The 18,114-nt window shown below is 40.8% G+C and overlaps 1 protein-coding gene across 3 annotated transcripts; it reads left to right on the top strand.

The window, feature by feature from the left end:
• Window positions 1–772: 772 nt before the first annotated feature.
• On the top strand, window positions 773–12,284 carry LOC133490953 (AN1-type zinc finger protein 5-like). Of its 3 annotated transcripts, XM_061801701.1 has the most exons (7): window positions 777–989; window positions 5,386–5,418; window positions 5,777–5,954; window positions 6,896–7,043; window positions 8,064–8,164; window positions 8,373–8,501; window positions 10,800–12,284. In XM_061801701.1, the coding sequence occupies exons 3-7, from the start codon at window positions 5,798–5,800 to the stop codon at window positions 10,946–10,948; spliced, it is 684 nt and encodes a 227-aa protein (XP_061657685.1). In that variant the 5' UTR covers window positions 777–989; window positions 5,386–5,418; window positions 5,777–5,797; the 3' UTR covers window positions 10,949–12,284. The 3 variants fall into 3 exon arrangements, with proteins under 3 accessions (XP_061657686.1, XP_061657685.1, XP_061657683.1); XM_061801699.1 differs by lacking the exon at window positions 5,386–5,418 and having other exon boundaries at window positions 778–989; XM_061801702.1 differs by lacking the exons at window positions 5,386–5,418; window positions 8,373–8,501 and having other exon boundaries at window positions 773–989.
• Window positions 12,285–18,114: the final 5,830 nt, after the last annotated feature.

Consider the following 18,114-nt stretch of genomic DNA (forward strand, 5'->3'; position numbering starts at 1 on the left):
TTATGTGGACAAAATGACATGCGGTGTCCACCCCTAATGGGACAGGCCAAAAAGATAAAAAGATTTCTTTATCTATTTACGTCAGGGGTGTCAAACTCATTTTTGCCACAGCCCATTATAGTTAGCCAAGACTTCTGTCTGAGAGCCGCGATGGTTGGCAAGCCATAAAAGAGCAGCAGTAGCTCAGTTGCGAGAGCTGGTTGTCAAGTGACCGAAGGGTGGTGGATTCAAATCCCACTGTCAACTGTGTGTTTATGTGTGTGTGTGTGTGTGTGTTAGGCAAGAAACGAAACATAGAAGAAGGCACAATCAATCTGGTTCACCACTTGCTGTCATTCATGTAACAGAAGAAATGATGGCTTCCTGGGTTAGACAATGCCAAGTTTCACACTCTGTGAGTAAATTGAGATGGTGCCCTCATTGTTTTACTAATATGTTTCCTTGGTGGTGTACACTGTAATTTTTAAAATCCACATTTAAAGCACTAACCCTGGAACAATCAAGGGTGTGAAACAGTACGTACAGTAGTTGCATGAGACTAAACAAATGCTTTGTTTACGAGAATTTAATGAACGGACCATGCGTTTACAGTCCTACAAATTACACATACATTTAAATGTACAGTTGAGGTATTATTATGTGCAAAGCAGAGAGCTATTTACTTGAGTTTTGCACTACTTGAAACATCCCGCGACTGCATCCAAACACATTTTGTTCGCATTCAGAAGTCCACAATATCCGTGACGTCAACGGAAGTAAGCGTCGTCACTAAGCGCTCCATGTGAAACAAAACAGATGCTACGACAGATTTGCCACACAGTTCACACGAGGACGTCAAGCACAACAACGGGAGTGGAGTCTAGTCTTGGGTCAGACGACTAAAAAAAAAAAAAAAAACCCGCTACATAGACTGCCCTAGTTGTTAACTAACATCCAATTCGTTATTTATACCGTTTATTTTGAGGAAGCCAACGGTCATCTGGCAGGCGGTAAGTAAACTTACTGAGAGCAAGCAAGCATTGCTGGTTGTTTAGTGAGTTTCTTGATGAACTAAACCTAATCAACTTTCACTATTTGGAAATTAGATGTATAATAGATTGAATTGCATTGTACCCAGTGAGGTGATTCAACAACAACAAAAAGTCAGTGGATGTTTAGCGATTCTGTCCGTCGTTTACAAACTGCTTCATAAAGTGATGCCGATACAATAAATACATTGACAATGTGACGAACATTATTAGGTGCCGCTCTTTGTTGTATATTCACTGTAATTTCTGAAATTAGTACTCCGTTTAGTTGATCTAGCTATGTTAGTTCAAGCTAGAAAGGTACGACTAAGTTATATCCATATTTCATAGGTTTTACAATTTGTCTGCCCGGAATGTATATATGGTTGTTAAATATTTAGATAATACCTAAGTCCCGTACAGGGAAACGTATAAACACAATGGAGAAATAAAAATCTATCCCGCTAACTTAACCACATGCTAATTTTAGCAAAATCACGAGTGTATTTGGCTAACTATCGTTAGTATCGACTGAACACAATATAGTTTTGTGGAAATTAATGTAAACCTTGTGCTTAGGGCGTTATAGCTGAGCTAGGTTCTTACTATATATTGTTCGTGCTGCGCACAACTACGTTAAAAACTGATTTCCTATAGCAACCAGTAACTGTTGGTAATAGAAATTAGCGTGCTAGCATGACTCAGTGTTTTTTTTCAAGTGACACGATTGTGGCCTGCTCTTTCGAAGCAAGTGACTGGTCTTTGCAAACGGGTCAAATTGTTCTTTGTTCAACTTCATCAAAGATTTAAAAAAAAAAGTGTAGAGAGTCTAATTATGATTTAGGGCTGCGTTTTTAACATCTGGTTACGAGTGCCTCCACACTTTGGGGTCTGTAGTCATTGTCTATGTTGCCTGCGATCTATTACCCAGGTCTGCGCTTATAGTGTAAAAGTGATGTTTCCTTGGGTTATATACATTTTACGGTACATTGTAGTTGTTCTGAAGTTAGTGCTACCTTGAATTGGGGGTAACTGATGCCTGCAATTGTTGAGTAGATTTTGGCGTCTCTCGTGATTGCAGGTCTCACTTGAGTAAGTGTAAGTGCATGTTTAATTATTGTACTCATGCTACAGTGTGGTTTTTGATGGTGCTCACACATGACTCTCAAATTAACTAAAATGAGGTCCTATTCTTAATTCTTTGTCCACCTTGTACATCAAAAAAGGCTTAATAAGGCTTAAATCTGTGTTTGTAGGGATTTTTGGCTACCTTTCCAAAAGTGCGTTTGTGTGCTTACACACTGATGTTGCCCAAGAAGGCCTGGCTCTCACTCTACTCTAATTCATCCCAAGTTTTTCCATTGGGTTGAGGTCAGGACTCTCTGCTGCCCAATGAAGTTGATTTATTGAAACTCTCAAATTCATTCAGTGAGAAAAATAAGTATTTGAACACCTTGCGATTTTGCAAGTCCTTCCACATTGAAATCAATGAGGGGTCTGAATTTTTTTTTTTTTTTAAATCTTTGATGGATGTCCACTGTGAGAGACATATTCTTAAAAAAAAACATTAGAAATCACAGTGTGATTAAAAAAAAATTATGTTGCTGCAGCAAATAAGTATTTAAAATCTGCCAATCAGCAAAAATTCCGTGTATTTTTGAACCTTGCTTTGTACACTGGTACATTGTCATATTGGAGCAGGAAGGCACCAATCTGAAACTGTTAGTTCAAAGTTTGGAGCATGGAATTGTTCAAAATCTCTTGGTACTTCAGGAGGTAAAATACAGGCTCTACTGGGTTAAGGTCTGTTGATGGACTAAGTTTAAGAGCTTCAAAATATTCCCATGATGAAGTCATTTGTTGTGTTGGCAATGTGTTTTGGGTCATTTTCTTGTTGCATGTTGAAGTTTCTCCCAATTAGATGCGTTTTGGTCATATTACATCTAGATGTAATTACCATGAAATAAAAAAATAGAATTCTGAACCTTTGCCTCGTATTGGTGCAACTGTTGGGAGAGCTAAAAAGGTTCAACAGCAGGCTGACCTCTCTGCAGTCATTGTTCATTCAATGTATTTAATGCCAATTTGGAGAAATGATTAAGCAAGTGAATCACGTTCCTTCTCCAGTGTTTTGACGTTTTTCAGGATTTTTTTTTCAGATGGCTGAGCCGACGACAGTGATTGTATTACTACCCTGCAGAGAACTCTTAACATATGGCTTATTGATTAAAGTCTCTTGCCCAAGATCAAAACATGTTCAGAAAACATCTGTTGTTCCCTTCTGAGGTGCCACCTCCAATCCTTCATGTACTTGCTTCTGTAGCCATGATTCACTCATAACTCCACTGAGAGTGACTGAGAATCTACTGCTGTAGAGAGTGCTGTTTTGGGAGCTCAATGAAGCCTTTGCCCACCGGTGGGTGGCTGACTAAGTTTAGAAAATGTTTTATATGCTGCAGACCCCACATTTTAAATTAAAAAATGAATTTAAAAAAAAACCTTTCAATCAGGCTCATTTAATTAGCGACCTGATAACGGTTTGAGTCTCCACTAGTGCGGTGACGTTTCTGTGACATCTCCTGTAGACAAGCCAGGTTGCCTTGGTGTCAGAATGTAATGGAACATGTTCGAGTACATTGGAGACCATTCGGCAACTCGTATATGTTCACTATAGAGGGAAACCGTTAATGTAGCGTAACGTCACAAAACTGCAATCAACTGTCATCAAAATAACTCCCAGGCACTGCCACAGGCTGATTGCCTCAATGATATGGCGCATCGAGGCAGTGATGAAAACAAAGTGATTTCCAAACAATTGTTGAACATTAACATAATTTTGAAAGTATCATATTTTAATTGATATAAGGTGAAACATTTTTTTTCTTTTCTCCAAAAACTGAGATGCAAATAGGAATTTCTTCATAGTATTCAAATGTTTTTGAATTTCTTGTTTTGTGGGTTTCATGTGCTGGAAACCCAAATTATATGAAAATAAACAAATACAATGTGCCCTTGCCCATTTGCGGTTCACCCTTCGTGGCCCCGCTATTCATGGATTTTGACCCCCCCCACCATAATGTACTGTATTTTTACAACCACACGATGCACTTAGAAGTCTTAAATTCCCTCCTAAATAGAAGAGGCGGCTTATAATGTGGCATGCCCTATATGCACAGTTAAATCCAAAATCTATTATTGTTGTTCTGTGACTAGTCCAATGAAATACACATGAACAAACTGGTTACATTTTCAGCATGTGTTTTAGTGTGTACAGGTATGTAAGCTACCATATGATGTTTCTCACGAAGCAAGGAGGAACGATTGCATTCCACATCTGTAAGCAGGAAAAGCTTCCATTACCCCACACACTGCCTATGTAAGCAGGTCTACGGACAATTCAGTGACACCAGGGGTGCTCAATGCGTCAATCGTAAGGCAGTTTTCGTTGATCGTGTGACGCCGTGCCCCCCCAAAAAAAGATGTTAGATATAATCCACATCATCGCTTGATTCAGTTGTGGCCAGTACGTCGAGCGCACGCACATAAAGACGCATTCTAGCAAGCCGGCCTCCTATTCACGACAGTCGCAGCGATAGTACGGCCGCCCGCCCCTGGCCACCCCCGCCCCGGAGGTTGATCACGAGAGGCTGGCTGTTTCAAAAGTAGACAGTAAGTAAGTAAGTTTCTTTCGGTTTGTCCCATTAGGGGTTGCCACTGCGTGACATTTCAGATGAAATGCTCATATTTGTTTGGCACAGTTTTTGCGCCAGATCATGGGGGAAAAAAATCTGGGCACCGATGAGTTACTTTGAAAACATTTCTGGGATATAACGCAGATACTGTGCGTTCATCTGAGATGACACACTGTGGCGACCCCGAAAGGGACAAGCCGAAAGAAACAACAACTGTTTCAGTATCTAAATATAATAAGTATGGGATTGTTATATATTTTGACTTAAAGTTCTAATGTTAGACTAGTCTGTCCATATCATTTACTCCTGTGGTACCGCGTTATCTTGAAGTTGAAACCTTTTCCCCTCTCCATGGTTTAGGAAGATATAGATAATCTACTGCTATCTTTCATCAATGGGTTGACAATTGATAGCGCCGTAATAATACATCATGATGAAATAAAATGATTTGATGATATGAAAATTTGTTTTTGAAAGTGAATGTCTATTGACCTCTTTAAAAATGTCCGTCTCAGTCTGTACAGTGTCAATACATTATAATTATGGTATTAGGTAACAACTACACACTTGGGTATAACAACTGAGTACGTTATTTTAAGGTCTTGAGATTCTGTCCCTAATCACATCCGCAACTTTATATCTGCGGGCATGACTGGTTGACCACACCTGTAACTTTATATTTGCAGGCATGACTGAACACAACCGTACCATTTTCAAATGTGAGTGACTGCTACGTATGCCTTGGGAGTTGGTTGGATAACATTGTTTTAATCCAAATGATTTTTTTCCATTGCCATGCCAACATGGGGTGCTTATTAGATATCCAAACCATGAAATTAATTCAAAAGTATAAATAAATATAGTTATAGCATCTATTAAGTCAAGGCCTGCATAATGCTAATTAAAATACAGGTTCTTCATGGTAGTGACACACCGATTGGGTGTTCAGTTCTTTGGGTAGTCGCTGAGCATCATCCTGGATCGTCTGTAATTAGGCAACATTCGGAAACTTTTCGTTTCTTTTGGCATGTATCAAACCATTCAAATCATACAAAACTGTGTTGTATTTGTCTTCAGGTCAGTTCACCAGGCATTGCTATGGCCCAGGAGACCAATCAGAGCCCAGCTCCTATGCTGTGTGCTACCGGCTGTGGTTTCTATGGCAACCCCAGGACTAATGGCATGTGCTCTGTTTGCCACAAGGAGCACCTGTCAAGACAGAACAATGGAGGTGTCACTTCCCTGAGTGCTGTAGGTAAGACCTGCTGCCTTTTTGCGTTTTCACATGCATGAGCAAAACTTCTTGCCCCCATGTGTACATTGTACTGTATCTGGCAGGGTCTGACGTTAACGTTGGCCTGGACCCACTACGCCGATGTGTCGAGCCACCACTTATGTGCTCTGGCCAGCTCTGGCCAGTATAAATTTCTGAGTTACCGGAAACTTTCACCTGCCAAAAATGGCTGAAAAGTGCATTTTCAGTGTCAGTCTGAAATTCTTATACCACTGAAATGTCTAAAGTTTCCTCTAAGCTGCGTGTCTGGCAAATGGGTACTGCTTATGTGGTCTCTGCGCGCAGACATTTTGTGTTGCGCACAAAAAAATGGGAATCCAGGAGACTCGCCACTCCACCCATCCAATTCACATATGTACTTATGCAGCCTGTCAACATTGTTGGTCATGATGGCGTCCTTAAGCGCCACCCACTACCTGTGTTTGGTTAGCAAAGCGGACTGGGCAACATAGAGCGAAGACGAGCTAGTCAAGCTGTTTATGTATACTCTCAATGATGATAATGGGAAAGTTTAAAAAAAGAAAAAAACTAATTCTGCTGTTGTAAGATGCAATGACTGTCGGAGTATGTCTGAATAGAAGAAAAAGCAATGAAACTATATGAGGTTTTCTTTTTTGAACGAGAATGGTCTTGTTATGGGTATTGTGATGACAGCAACACTAACCTCATACAGCAGCTCACACTTTCTACCCTGTATAATGGTATTCTGCTCTTCGTGAGCATGCTTTCAGCTGTTGAAAACCTAATGCACAACAAAAACATCAACACTCATTTTACATTTAAATTCCAGACAAATCATGTTAGAAATCAGAGTCAAAAGAACATTTCTTTCTTTCGAGCATCTGAGAGAGTGCCAAATTCAGTTGAATAAATTCACTTTTGAAATTGATACTCTCCACCAGGCAGCAACAGTGGCTCCGCAGTTGAGGCTTCAGCAATCCAGAGGTTAGAGGCCACCTTGAATAATGCTGCAGCAGCTGCCGTGGCTGCAGCAGAGGTTGCAGCTGAGGCGGCAGCTTCAGCAGAGGCTGCTGCAACAGAGGCTTTCAGGTAAGGACCTCTCCTATAAAAGCAAAAGTCCCACAAAACTGACCAAAGAGTTATTGTAAATTAGACACACCACAGAAAAGTATGATATTGACAACACTGACAATGAATGAAAGGAGAAAATTTTTTACAAAATATGTGAAATCAGGCTTCAAAATAAGCTTCCATAGTCTGCTGGGGTGTTGCCGCATACTCTGAAAATCCCACCTTCAGATGTCAATCAAGCACTTCTATCGCAACTCCAGTATATCTGTAAGGCAAGGAGTGAAGTGGCACATTGAGAGTCATTATGTATCTTTGTTTCCATTAAAATTAAACGGGCCTTTAATCAACAGAGGCACTTGTGAGCCGTGGGGGACGGCCATTGGTGGCCACAGCCAGATGATTTTTTTTACCCTACCTTGCCCGCGATGTGCCTGGCTTGTACATTTGCTGTGTACTTTACTACTTTCGGGCTGGGGTGGGCCTGCTGGGCAGCTTGCTGCTGCCTCGTAATACAAACGGGTGGCCAGATGACACGGGGATATTAGCCCAGATAATACCAAACAGTTGAGGGAAAATGTATATTTTCGAGTTGTGGGCCTACTTTGAAGGCAAATTACATGCTATACTGGTTGAGATAGGTCCATTATAAATGAGGACGTGACAATTTTGTCGGATGGCCGGTGCATGGAAAAAGGGGGCCGTTCTTTTTATAGTGGGTGATGGGATGTATTGTCCAAACATCTTGTCACAAGTTTTAGCCCTTCCCACAAAATTAGGAACATTTGGATGTTAACAGTTAAAGCCATATTTCCGCAATTGAGGACTATATTGTTCTTAGTCTCTGCACAGGTTTTCATGACTTCAAACACATTTTATGTATTTAGAAAGAAAATAAGTTTTGGGTCACATTCAAATATTTAGATAATGATTTCAACATTTATTTTATACCATTGTTACATTAGACACTTTTGATTTTCTCATTGCATTAGATAAATGTAATCATTGTTTACTTTATCTCAACATATTTCTATGTTGCAGTGGGATATCAACTATTTCTGTAACGCAAAAGATGGCAGAGATAAGTCTCTTGTCAGAGGACAAAGGAGCATCGGGGAGCAAAGCAGAATTCACAGACACTGGTGGATATATTTCATTTATTTTGTATTTTTGTATTGTTTTAGTCACCAGTTTAGATGAAACGTAAATGGCAGCTTATCATTTCCAAAATATAACTGCCTGTTCAAAATAGAATGTATGTTCTTCCATGTTAAAATAGACATCAAATGAACAGACATAATGATATGAGAGATAATAATGAGGGATGAGCTTTTTTGTGTGTATTTTCAGTGACAAGTCAGACCACAGTCACATCCATTCATCCCTCCACTGCTGGCAGTGAAGAATCCCAAGCCTTGGAACCTCCCAAACCCAAAAAGAACCGTTGTTATATGTGCCGCAAAAAGGTTGGCCTGACAGGTGAGTGGTGTGTGAGGTCGAGAAGTTTCGACTAGATATAGTTGGACTCGCCTCCACACACGGCTTGGGCTCTGGTACCAGTCCTCCTGAGAGAGGTTGGACACTTTTCCACACTAGAGTTGCCCATGGTGAGAGGCGCTGGGCAGATGTTGGTATACAGTACTTATTGCCCCGTGGCTCGCCGCCAGTATGTTGGGGCTCGTGCTGGTGGACAAGAGGGTAGCCTCCCTTCACCTTTGGATGGGAGTGGTATGGGGGGGTCCAAACTGTTGTCTGTGCCTATGCACCAAACAGCAGTTCAGAGTACTGACCCCTTTTGGAGTTCTTGGAAGGGGTGTTGGAGAGTGTTCCTGTTGCGGACTCCAATGTTCTGTTGGGGGACTTCGATGCTCACGTGGACAATGACAGTGAGACCTGGAAGACCGTGATTGGGAGGAAGGACCCCGCGGATCAGAACCAGAGTGGTTTTCTGTTACTGGACTTCGGTGGTCATTATGAATTGTCAATAATGAAAAGCATGTTCAAGTATAAGGGTGTCTATACATCCACATGTCACTCGGACATGCTAAGTGGCCATTCGATTATTTACTCTGGGATCGAGTTATCGGACTTATGATCGCATGTCTTGGACTCTCTGGTGAAGAAACAGGCAGAGATATGTCCACTGATCAAGTGCACGTTGGTTCTGATGGTGGGGGACAATCCCAGTGGCAGGTCCAAATGTATTGTGAGGGTCTGGTTGGAACATCTGACTCAATCCCGTGTGAAGGATTGTCAGCTTCCACATCTGGGAAAATTTCACCCACATTCCGAGAGTTAGGTTAGGGTTAGGACATTGAGTCTGAGTTAGGTTGTCCTGTTTCTCTATTGCCGAGGCAGCCAACCAGACCTGTGTCTGTAAGGTGCCTGTCATGGTGACAATCTCTGGTAAGGGATACTTTGAAGCTAAAGCAAACATTCTATCGGGGCTTTTTAGCCTGTGGGACTCATAAGGCAGCTGACCAAGCGGACTGCACCTTTGGTGGTTCCTGAGGCGAAAAGCCAAGCGTGGGAGTTCGGAGAGGCCGTGGATAATGAATTCTGGACAGCTTTGAGGAAATTCTGGTCCACCATCCGATGTCTCATGAGGGGGAAGCAGTTCACTATTAATATAATTTAAATATATATAAAATGTAACTTTATAGTGGGGGTGGGCCGCTGCTGACTTCAACTCGGGATGTTGTGAGTCGGTGGGGAAAATGCTTAGAAGACCTAAATATCACCGACAACGATATGCCTTGCCATGTCGAAGAAGAGTCAAGGGTTCTGAGCTGGGCTCTCCTATCTCTGTGGCTGAAATCATCGAGGTGGTTTGAAAGCTCCTCGATAACAAAATCCCAAGTGTGCGTGAAATTCGCTAGGAGTTCTTAAAGCATCTAGGTGTTTTAGGCCTGTTGTGGTTGACGCCTCTGCAACATAGCCTGGAAATCGGAGACAGTACCTCTGGATTGGGAGACTGGAATGGCGGTCCCCCTTTTTAAGAACAGGGACCAGAGAGTGTGTTCCGGCTACTGGTGGATATCACTCCTCAGCCTCTCTGGTAAGGTCTAGTCAGAGATGCTGGAGAGAAGGGTCCATTGGGAAATCAAATCTCAGATTGAGAAGGAGCAGTGTCGTTTTCATCATGGCTGTGGAACAGTGAACCAGCTCTTCACCCTCATATATATATATATATATAAATATATATATAAATATATATATAAATGGCCCTGTTAGCCCCGCTAGCGTGTTGCTGCTGTGTTACATCCGCATCTCAGTGATTTAGGTATGTTATTTATTTTTTGTCCGGCCCTGTTAGTGTTGTGCTACCGTGTTGCTACTGTGTAGCTGCCGTGGCAGTTGTTTTTTTTCCTGGTATGTTTTTGTGTTTTTTAACAGCCCTGTTCGCGCTACCGTTTTGTTGCTATGGTAAGCTAAGCTAATGTATTAAAACTTTGAAAACTCTTGTTGTGTACCGTCTTTCTTTGTAAATATCTCGTTTCAATGTGGGCACTTGTGGCTTTTACAAAGGTGCGGCTTATGTATGTATCAAATGGTATTTCCTTTACAAATGTACTGGGTGAGGCTTATAAGCAGGGGCACTCTGTAGGCCGGAAATTATGGTTGATGAAAGCGAGAGGACTTGCACACTATATTTGAAAACAGAACCTGTTGTTATGCCTGGATTTCCCAGCCATAATCCGATCAATAGTAGCCTATTGTGCTATAGCTAATTGTAAAAAAAAAAAAAACTCAAGTTGTCCTGTTGTGGCATTTCAGGTTTTGAATGCCGCTGTGGGAACCAGTTCTGTGGCTTTCACCGTTACTCAGACCAGCACAACTGTCCGTACGACTACAAAGCTGAAGCTGCAGCCAAGATTCGCAAAGAGAACCCCGTGGTTGTCGCCGACAAGATCCAGAGAATATGAAAACTTTTTCTTCGATCAGTGGGCTTAAACAAAATGGACCCAAATTGAGCCCGACCTTGTCTTATGGATCCCAACGTTCACAATCAATAATATGGTTTTCTTCCCACTCCTTCATATTTCCAGCTACTGTTGCCGCTGTGTGATTTTTATTTTTTTAGATGGTGTTAGATCTAACAGGTAAGAGGGTTACTTGGGTCCATATTATGGTATCCATCCATCAATTTTCTATACTGCTGATCCAGTGCTGCCCTGAATAGAAACTTTGATTATGTACAAATCAGGTGAAGGTTGGCTGTTTTGATCCTCCATAGAGATAATTTAGAAATGTCAGATTCTTGGGCTAGACTGGAGCCTTTTACTGCTGTTGGCTTGTGATCCCATCCTAGCCATGCTTGCTCTCTGCTGGCATGAGTAGCAAAGTGGATATTGGATTTTTTTTTTCTCTCTTAATTTTTTTCCCATCCATCCATTCTCTGAGCCGCTTATCCTCACGAGGGTCGCGGGAGTGCTGGAGCCAATCCCAGCTGTCATTGGACACCCTGAACTGGTTGCCAGCCAATCGCAAGGCACATAGGGCCTACACAACAGTCGCACTCACAATTTCACAAAGGGAAAATTTAGAGTCTCTAGTTAATGTAAGTTTGTCCCCTTGTTCAAAATTGAAGTCTTCTGAGATCGTCAAATAACAGCATCCTGTGTTTGCCAGTCCGTGCCACTGGACCCATCCACTCTCCCCACACACTCATGTTGCTCCCACAATATTATGAAACTGTTGAAGCGTGCCCATATGAATTTTTGAAAAAGATCTGAATTTTGCCACAGGAACCTCATGCTCATTTGGTCCTTAATTAACATGACTGTTCCTTGTATTCTCATTTCTCCCCACTGTTTTTCACCTGTGTGTGTGTGTGTGTGTGTATGTGTGTATGTGTATGACAAGTAGCCTAAACTTGAATCATTTGTTTTGCCTTTGACATGGTTTGGTCTCACTAATATTTTATGTTTTGACTTCACTTTTGAGTGCTTTCTGCTGTTTTAATGTGAGTTGATGTTCACAATGTTGGGAATGTTAAATTGTTGTTTTGATATGTGTACCCAAACAGACATTTGTTGTGTGGAAAGTTTTGAACGGTTTGACTGAGTATGAGATGAGTAGTGTTTGCTTTTAATGGATTATTTTTGTGGGGAGAAGGTCTGGCTGCTTATTCCCATGTTTTTTTTCTTCCCCTTTTAGTTATGCAAGTTTGTACAAACATTATTTATATACTGCGGTATGTGTGATCTAATAATACAGAGTAAGTTGTATGATGTAAATAAAATGTGTTCACAAAAATTACAGCAAGTGGTGTAAACCCTTAATTTTTGGAGTACTAGTTTCACTTAGAACGAATGTTACAAAAAATATATCCACACCCCTGTTCAAATGTAATGTTTTTCTGGGGGCAAGAAAGCATGATGATAGTGTCATCTTTTTCTGCCAGTAATGTGAGCAACGAATAATAATGAATATGGGGGGCGTGGTGTGTGTTAAAACTGTAATGTAGTTACATATATAAATGGGCATGTAGCTATAATGAAAATTGACCAATCACATTAAATGGGAGTCCTCACACAACTGCTACCAATTTAAGTGTCCTTGATTAACCCATATAAAGTTGTTTTAGTATGCTTATTTAGTTTTTTAATGGAGCCTGATGGTTTTCTGCGAACACTGTGGTACAGTATTAGGAACTTTTCCCAATTCAACATCTCCGAAATAGAGATCATGCACGTGTCGTAACCATTTTCATGGCGCCATGTTGCCGGTCAAACAGAGCTGTTTGGCATTGTGGGAGACATTGAAACAGAGGACAATATTTACAATACCTGAGACCTGCTGTGCTGTTGGTTGTCACAACAGACGAGACAGATCGTCAAAGAGATCATTCTATAGAATACCAGATGAAAAGACCAAAAAAGATCCCTGGATTTTGGCAATTAAACTGAGGGTGCCAACGAAATACACATTCCTGTGTAGCAATCATTTCATTCCAGGTAGGAATTATTCTTCTCAATCTCAAATTATCAAGTATTTATAATGCCAAGATGAATCATTTAAGAACAATGCGTTTTTTTTTTTTTTTTGAACGCCTGTCACACACAGGATGACTGAGGGAAGCGTGTGGCAGCAATACGCTTCCGTATACAGAGGAGACCAACTCCCTGTCCTAATTTTTCCCCCCAATTATAGTTAATGAATGCGAGTGTGTAAAACCAGGGGTCATTTATTTAAATATTGGTATTTGTATAATGTACGGATTAGAGACTGTGCCTCTGAAGAAACAGGAAACAGAATTTGAGGTAGCAGAAATGAAGATGCTGAGGTTGTCGCTTGGTGTGAGCAGGTTGGATAGGATTATTAATGAGCTCAATACAGGGACAGCCAATGTTGGATGTTTTGGAGACAAGATTCAAGAGAGCAGACTTCGATGGTTTGGACATGTTCAGAGGCGAGAGAGTGAGTATATTGGTGGAAGGGTGCTGAGGATGGAGCTGCCAGGCAAAAGAGCGAGAGGAAGACCAAAGAAAAGGTTGATGGATGTTGTGAGTGAGGACATGAGGAGAGTGGGTGTTAAGAGAGGAGGATGGACGAGATAGGCTTAGATGGAAAAAGATGACACACTGGCGACCCCTGACGGGACAAGCTGAAAGGATAATAAGAAGCAGAAGGTATTTGTATTGGAAAAAATCTGAGTGGGTCCATCACTATGTGAGATTTATTCTTGATTGAGAACAGATCCAACAAGGAAGTATTTGTATGCTTCCAGACTTTTATACGCTTTCAAACTTTTCTGTGTAAATCTCGACGATTTACCCACCAGATACATGTGTATCTCCAGTTATCCAAACATGGAACTGAATTAACAATAACATTTCTTATTGGAGAAAACATGGACTTCGGCATTAAATATGGATCCTTTATGCCAAGTGTCTCTAATTTTTCCACGTACCTTTGTTTATTATCACATTCTAAATGTTTAACGCTATCGGACAAAACCCTGGGTGTCTTGCAAGAAGACACATTTTCGTTTCATCTCAACGGAATCAACTTGCAGCAATGCTTTGTTCGACCGGCAATATTGCGACGTAAACAAAAATCATGTGATTTTATGACGTCGGTGAACGAGCTTTATAGGAACAGTGTGGGAGATTCTTTCACATATAATAAAACAGCCAGAAATTGACAGCCCTCTTGAACTTTTCAACCTTTGGCCACATTTCAGGCTTCAAACGTAAAGATATAAAATATTTTTTTTTTTTGTCAAGAATCAACAACAAGTGGGACAGAATCGTAAAGTGGAACGAAATTTATTGGATATTTTATACTTTTTTAACAAATAAAAAAACTGAAAAGTTGGGCGTGCATTATTATTTGGCCCCTTTACTTTTAGTGCAGCAAACTCACTGCAGAAGTTCAGATCTTTGAATGATCCAATGTTGACGATAAATAGAATCCACCTGTGTGTGTAATCAAGTCTCCGTATAAATGCACCTGCTCTGTGATAGTCTCTGGGTTCTGTTTAAACTGCAGAGAGCATCATGAAGACCAAGGAAAACACCAGGCAGATCCAAGAGGCTGTTGTGGAGAAGTTTAAAGCCAGATTTGGATACAAAAAGATTTCCCAAGCTTTAAATGTCTCAAGGACCACTGTGCAATCAATCATATTGAAACGGAAGAAGTATCAGACGACTGCAAATCAACCAAGACCCGGCCGCCCCTCTAAACTTTCACCCCGAACGAGGAGAAGACTGATCAGAGATGCAGCCAAGTGGCCCATGATCACTGGATGAATTGCAGAGCTCTACAGCTGAGGTGGGGGAGTCTGTCCATAGGACAACAATCAGTCATACACTACACAAATCTGGCCTTCATGAAAGAGTGGCAAGAAGAAAGCCATTTCTCAAAGATATCCATAAAAAGTCTCGTTTAAAGTTTGCCGCAAGCCACCTGGGAAATACACCAAACGTGGAAGAAGGTGCTCTGGTCAGATGAAACCAAAACCGAACTTTTTGCCACAATGCAAAATGATATGTTTGGGGTAAAAGTGACAGAGCTCATCACACTGAACACACCATCCCCACTGTCAAACACGATGGTGGCAGCCTCATGGTTTGGGCCTACTTTTCTTCAGCAGGGACAGAGAAGATGGTTCAAATTGATGGGAAGATGAATGGAGCCAAATACAGGACCATTCTGAAAGCAAACCTGTTGGAGTCTGCAAAAGACGTGAGACTGGGACGGACATTGATCCAAAAAGATAAAGCTAAATCTACAATGGAATGGTTCACAAATAAATGTATCCAGCTGTTAGAATGGCCTAGTCAAAGCCCAGACCTGAATCCAATCGAGACTCTGTGGGCAGAGCTGAAGGCTTCTGTTCACAAACGCTCTCCATCCAACCTCACTGAGCTTGAGCTGTTTAGCTAGCAAGAATGGGCAAGAATTTCAGTCTCTCAATGTGCAAAACTGATAGAGCCATACCACAAGCGACTTGCAGCTGTAATTGCTGCAAAAGGTGGCACTACAAAGTATTAATGCAAGGGGGCTGAATAATATTGCACGCCTACTTTTCAGGTTTTTATTTGTTAAAAAAGTTTAAAATATCCAATAAATTTCGTTCCACTTCACGATTGTATCCCACTTTTGATGATTCTTGACACAAAAAAAAACTTTATATCTTTATGTTTGAAGCCTGAAATGTGGCACCAGGTTGAAAAGTTCAAGGGGGCCAGAAACTTTCACAAGGCACTGTATGCTTCTATGGCAAGACCAGTGACATACACTACATAGAGATAAATAAACGAATCCTCCAGCGAATATAGATGTTCCAACATCCAGTCAGGATGATGAAGCAAGTGCTCATTAACTATCTTTGCCTCGTGTCTGCACGTGAGTGGAAACAGGATCTTTCCAGTGAGCGTCTTTGGCCGTGGGTCACGTTTCCACACCGGGTCGACTGCCTCACCCAAAAAACTGCACGAGCTGTCCCGACCAATGACGTGTCCATGTTTATCAGTACAAGGAGCACAGAGTGGAAAAAGCACACACCCTCAACCATTAACAAGTCGTGGAAGCACTTGCCCAAATAATACTTTCACCACCCAAAACCTCTATCGTAGAGGCTGAAAATTAATATCTGAAGGCTTTGTATTTCATGTTAGACTGTGATGGGTTTCCATTGCATTCAGAGTACATCTTTGTGTGTGAACTCTGATCCATCTATTTACTTTTCCAACTGAAAAGAACTTGTTTCTTTATTCATATTACCACTCAATTTGAATGACTTTTTCTTTACAATTTTCCCGGAAATTGTCTCTATTTTTACACAGCCTTGTTAACTGGTACTTAATACAAACCTCAATTCCAATGAAGTTGGGGCGTTTTGTAAAACTAAAAGAAAAACAAAATAAAATAACCCACAAATCCTTCAATTGAATTGAATTGAATTGAATAAACTACAGATACAAGATGTGCATTAAAGCATATTGCCACGTTGCCTCAGGAACAATTCTGGAAAATAATTGGTAGTTAACACGGTTCATCACTACATGTACCTGTACATCAACAAGAATTGTACCTGCTGAGCTTTTACAATTGGTGCTTTTAGTTCCCCAAATAGTTGTAAAAATACCCCTTGTCACATACCTGGAACGTGTTCCGGGCATCAAATTCAAAATAAATATTTGAAAACAAAAAGAGAAACAGTTTATAAGATTATATATTCAATATCTTGTTTTTGCTGTGTTTGCTATTGTAATTTTTGTCTCAAATTACGGTTGTGGAAAAAAAAAGCCCTTCTCCAGTTTCTTTGAATAGTAAGTCACAGGACTATAGAGATCTCATCTACTAGGCCCACACCTCCAATGTAGGAAAACAGATTCTCAAGAATGAATTTTAGATAAGAAAAATGATCTCTTGTTGTTCAATGTGAAGTTTCTCTGCCTTTTAAACTCTGATTGAGGTTGACGACTCTGTATAAGAGCATTTCTGTATGGAAACACAAATTTGATCAATGCCCTATCATCTGGAGAAAAAGTACCATTTGCTGTCACATTGCAACGCCTCAAAAATATGTTTTTATTGAGCACATCCACAACACCTTATGCGACTGGATCACATGTGGCTGTCGTCACGGTGATGGCAATGTTAGATACTTGAGTTGGGTCCTGGCGGTGAGCCGAGACCAGAGGAGAGTTTAAACGGTGGGTGGGGGGGTGGACAACCGCAGTAGCCACTGAAGGGCATTTGTTTTCCATCATGCCGAGAAAAAGGGATCTGTCGACAGATGACGGTAAGGTGGACTGAGAAATGTTTATGAACGCTCTCTTTTTTTATTTTGTCTGTTGTTTTTACTGTTATGCACCTTGGTCAAAGTTTGGTTGTGGTGATCAAAATTTGGTTGTGGTTTCGCAAGCAAAGAAAGCCAAGATGGAAAAACTACAATATTTTATATAATATTTTTTTACTCAAGGACAGGGCTATATTTGAGTACTTTTTAATTAGATGATTATGCAAGATGGGAAAATTCTGACTCATGAAACGTTTTGATGAACTTTAAGTCAATACTGTTCATGAATATTTGATACGTATCATTGTACAGGGCACAATGTTGTGGGCGGTGAATGTGCCTGCCTCACAGTCAGGAGAGTCGGGGTTCAAATCTTGCCTTGTGGCTTCATGTGGGGAGTTCCTCCTGTGCTTGCATGGGTTTTCTTACGCACTGGCTTCCTCCCGTGTTCCCAAAACATGCAGAATAGGTTCCCTGAAGACTGTGAACTGTCCATCAATGCGAATAGCATTAAATAGCTGTTTCTTTGTATGTGTCCTGCAAAATTGACTGGAAACCAGTTGAAGGTGTACCCCACCAATTCACACTCACTGCCTTATTCACAATTATCCTTTGCTTTACTGGCGATTAATGCAAGGTGTAGTATGGCTTTTATTCTAAGACAGCATCAATGAAAATGGAAAATTTTTAAAAAACAAATAAGGTACCCAAAATATTAAAAAAATAGTACAGTATCTCAACACAAGAAAATTTACCACAATAACAGGTGTGTAAAATTATACTTTTATTATATTTTCTATACTTCACTTATCTTAACATACAAATTTTTGGAATGTG

This window comes from Syngnathoides biaculeatus, chromosome 17 (genome assembly GCF_019802595.1).
Source record: "Syngnathoides biaculeatus isolate LvHL_M chromosome 17, ASM1980259v1, whole genome shotgun sequence".
In the NCBI taxonomy this organism is placed as follows: Eukaryota; Metazoa; Chordata; class Actinopteri; order Syngnathiformes; family Syngnathidae; genus Syngnathoides; species Syngnathoides biaculeatus.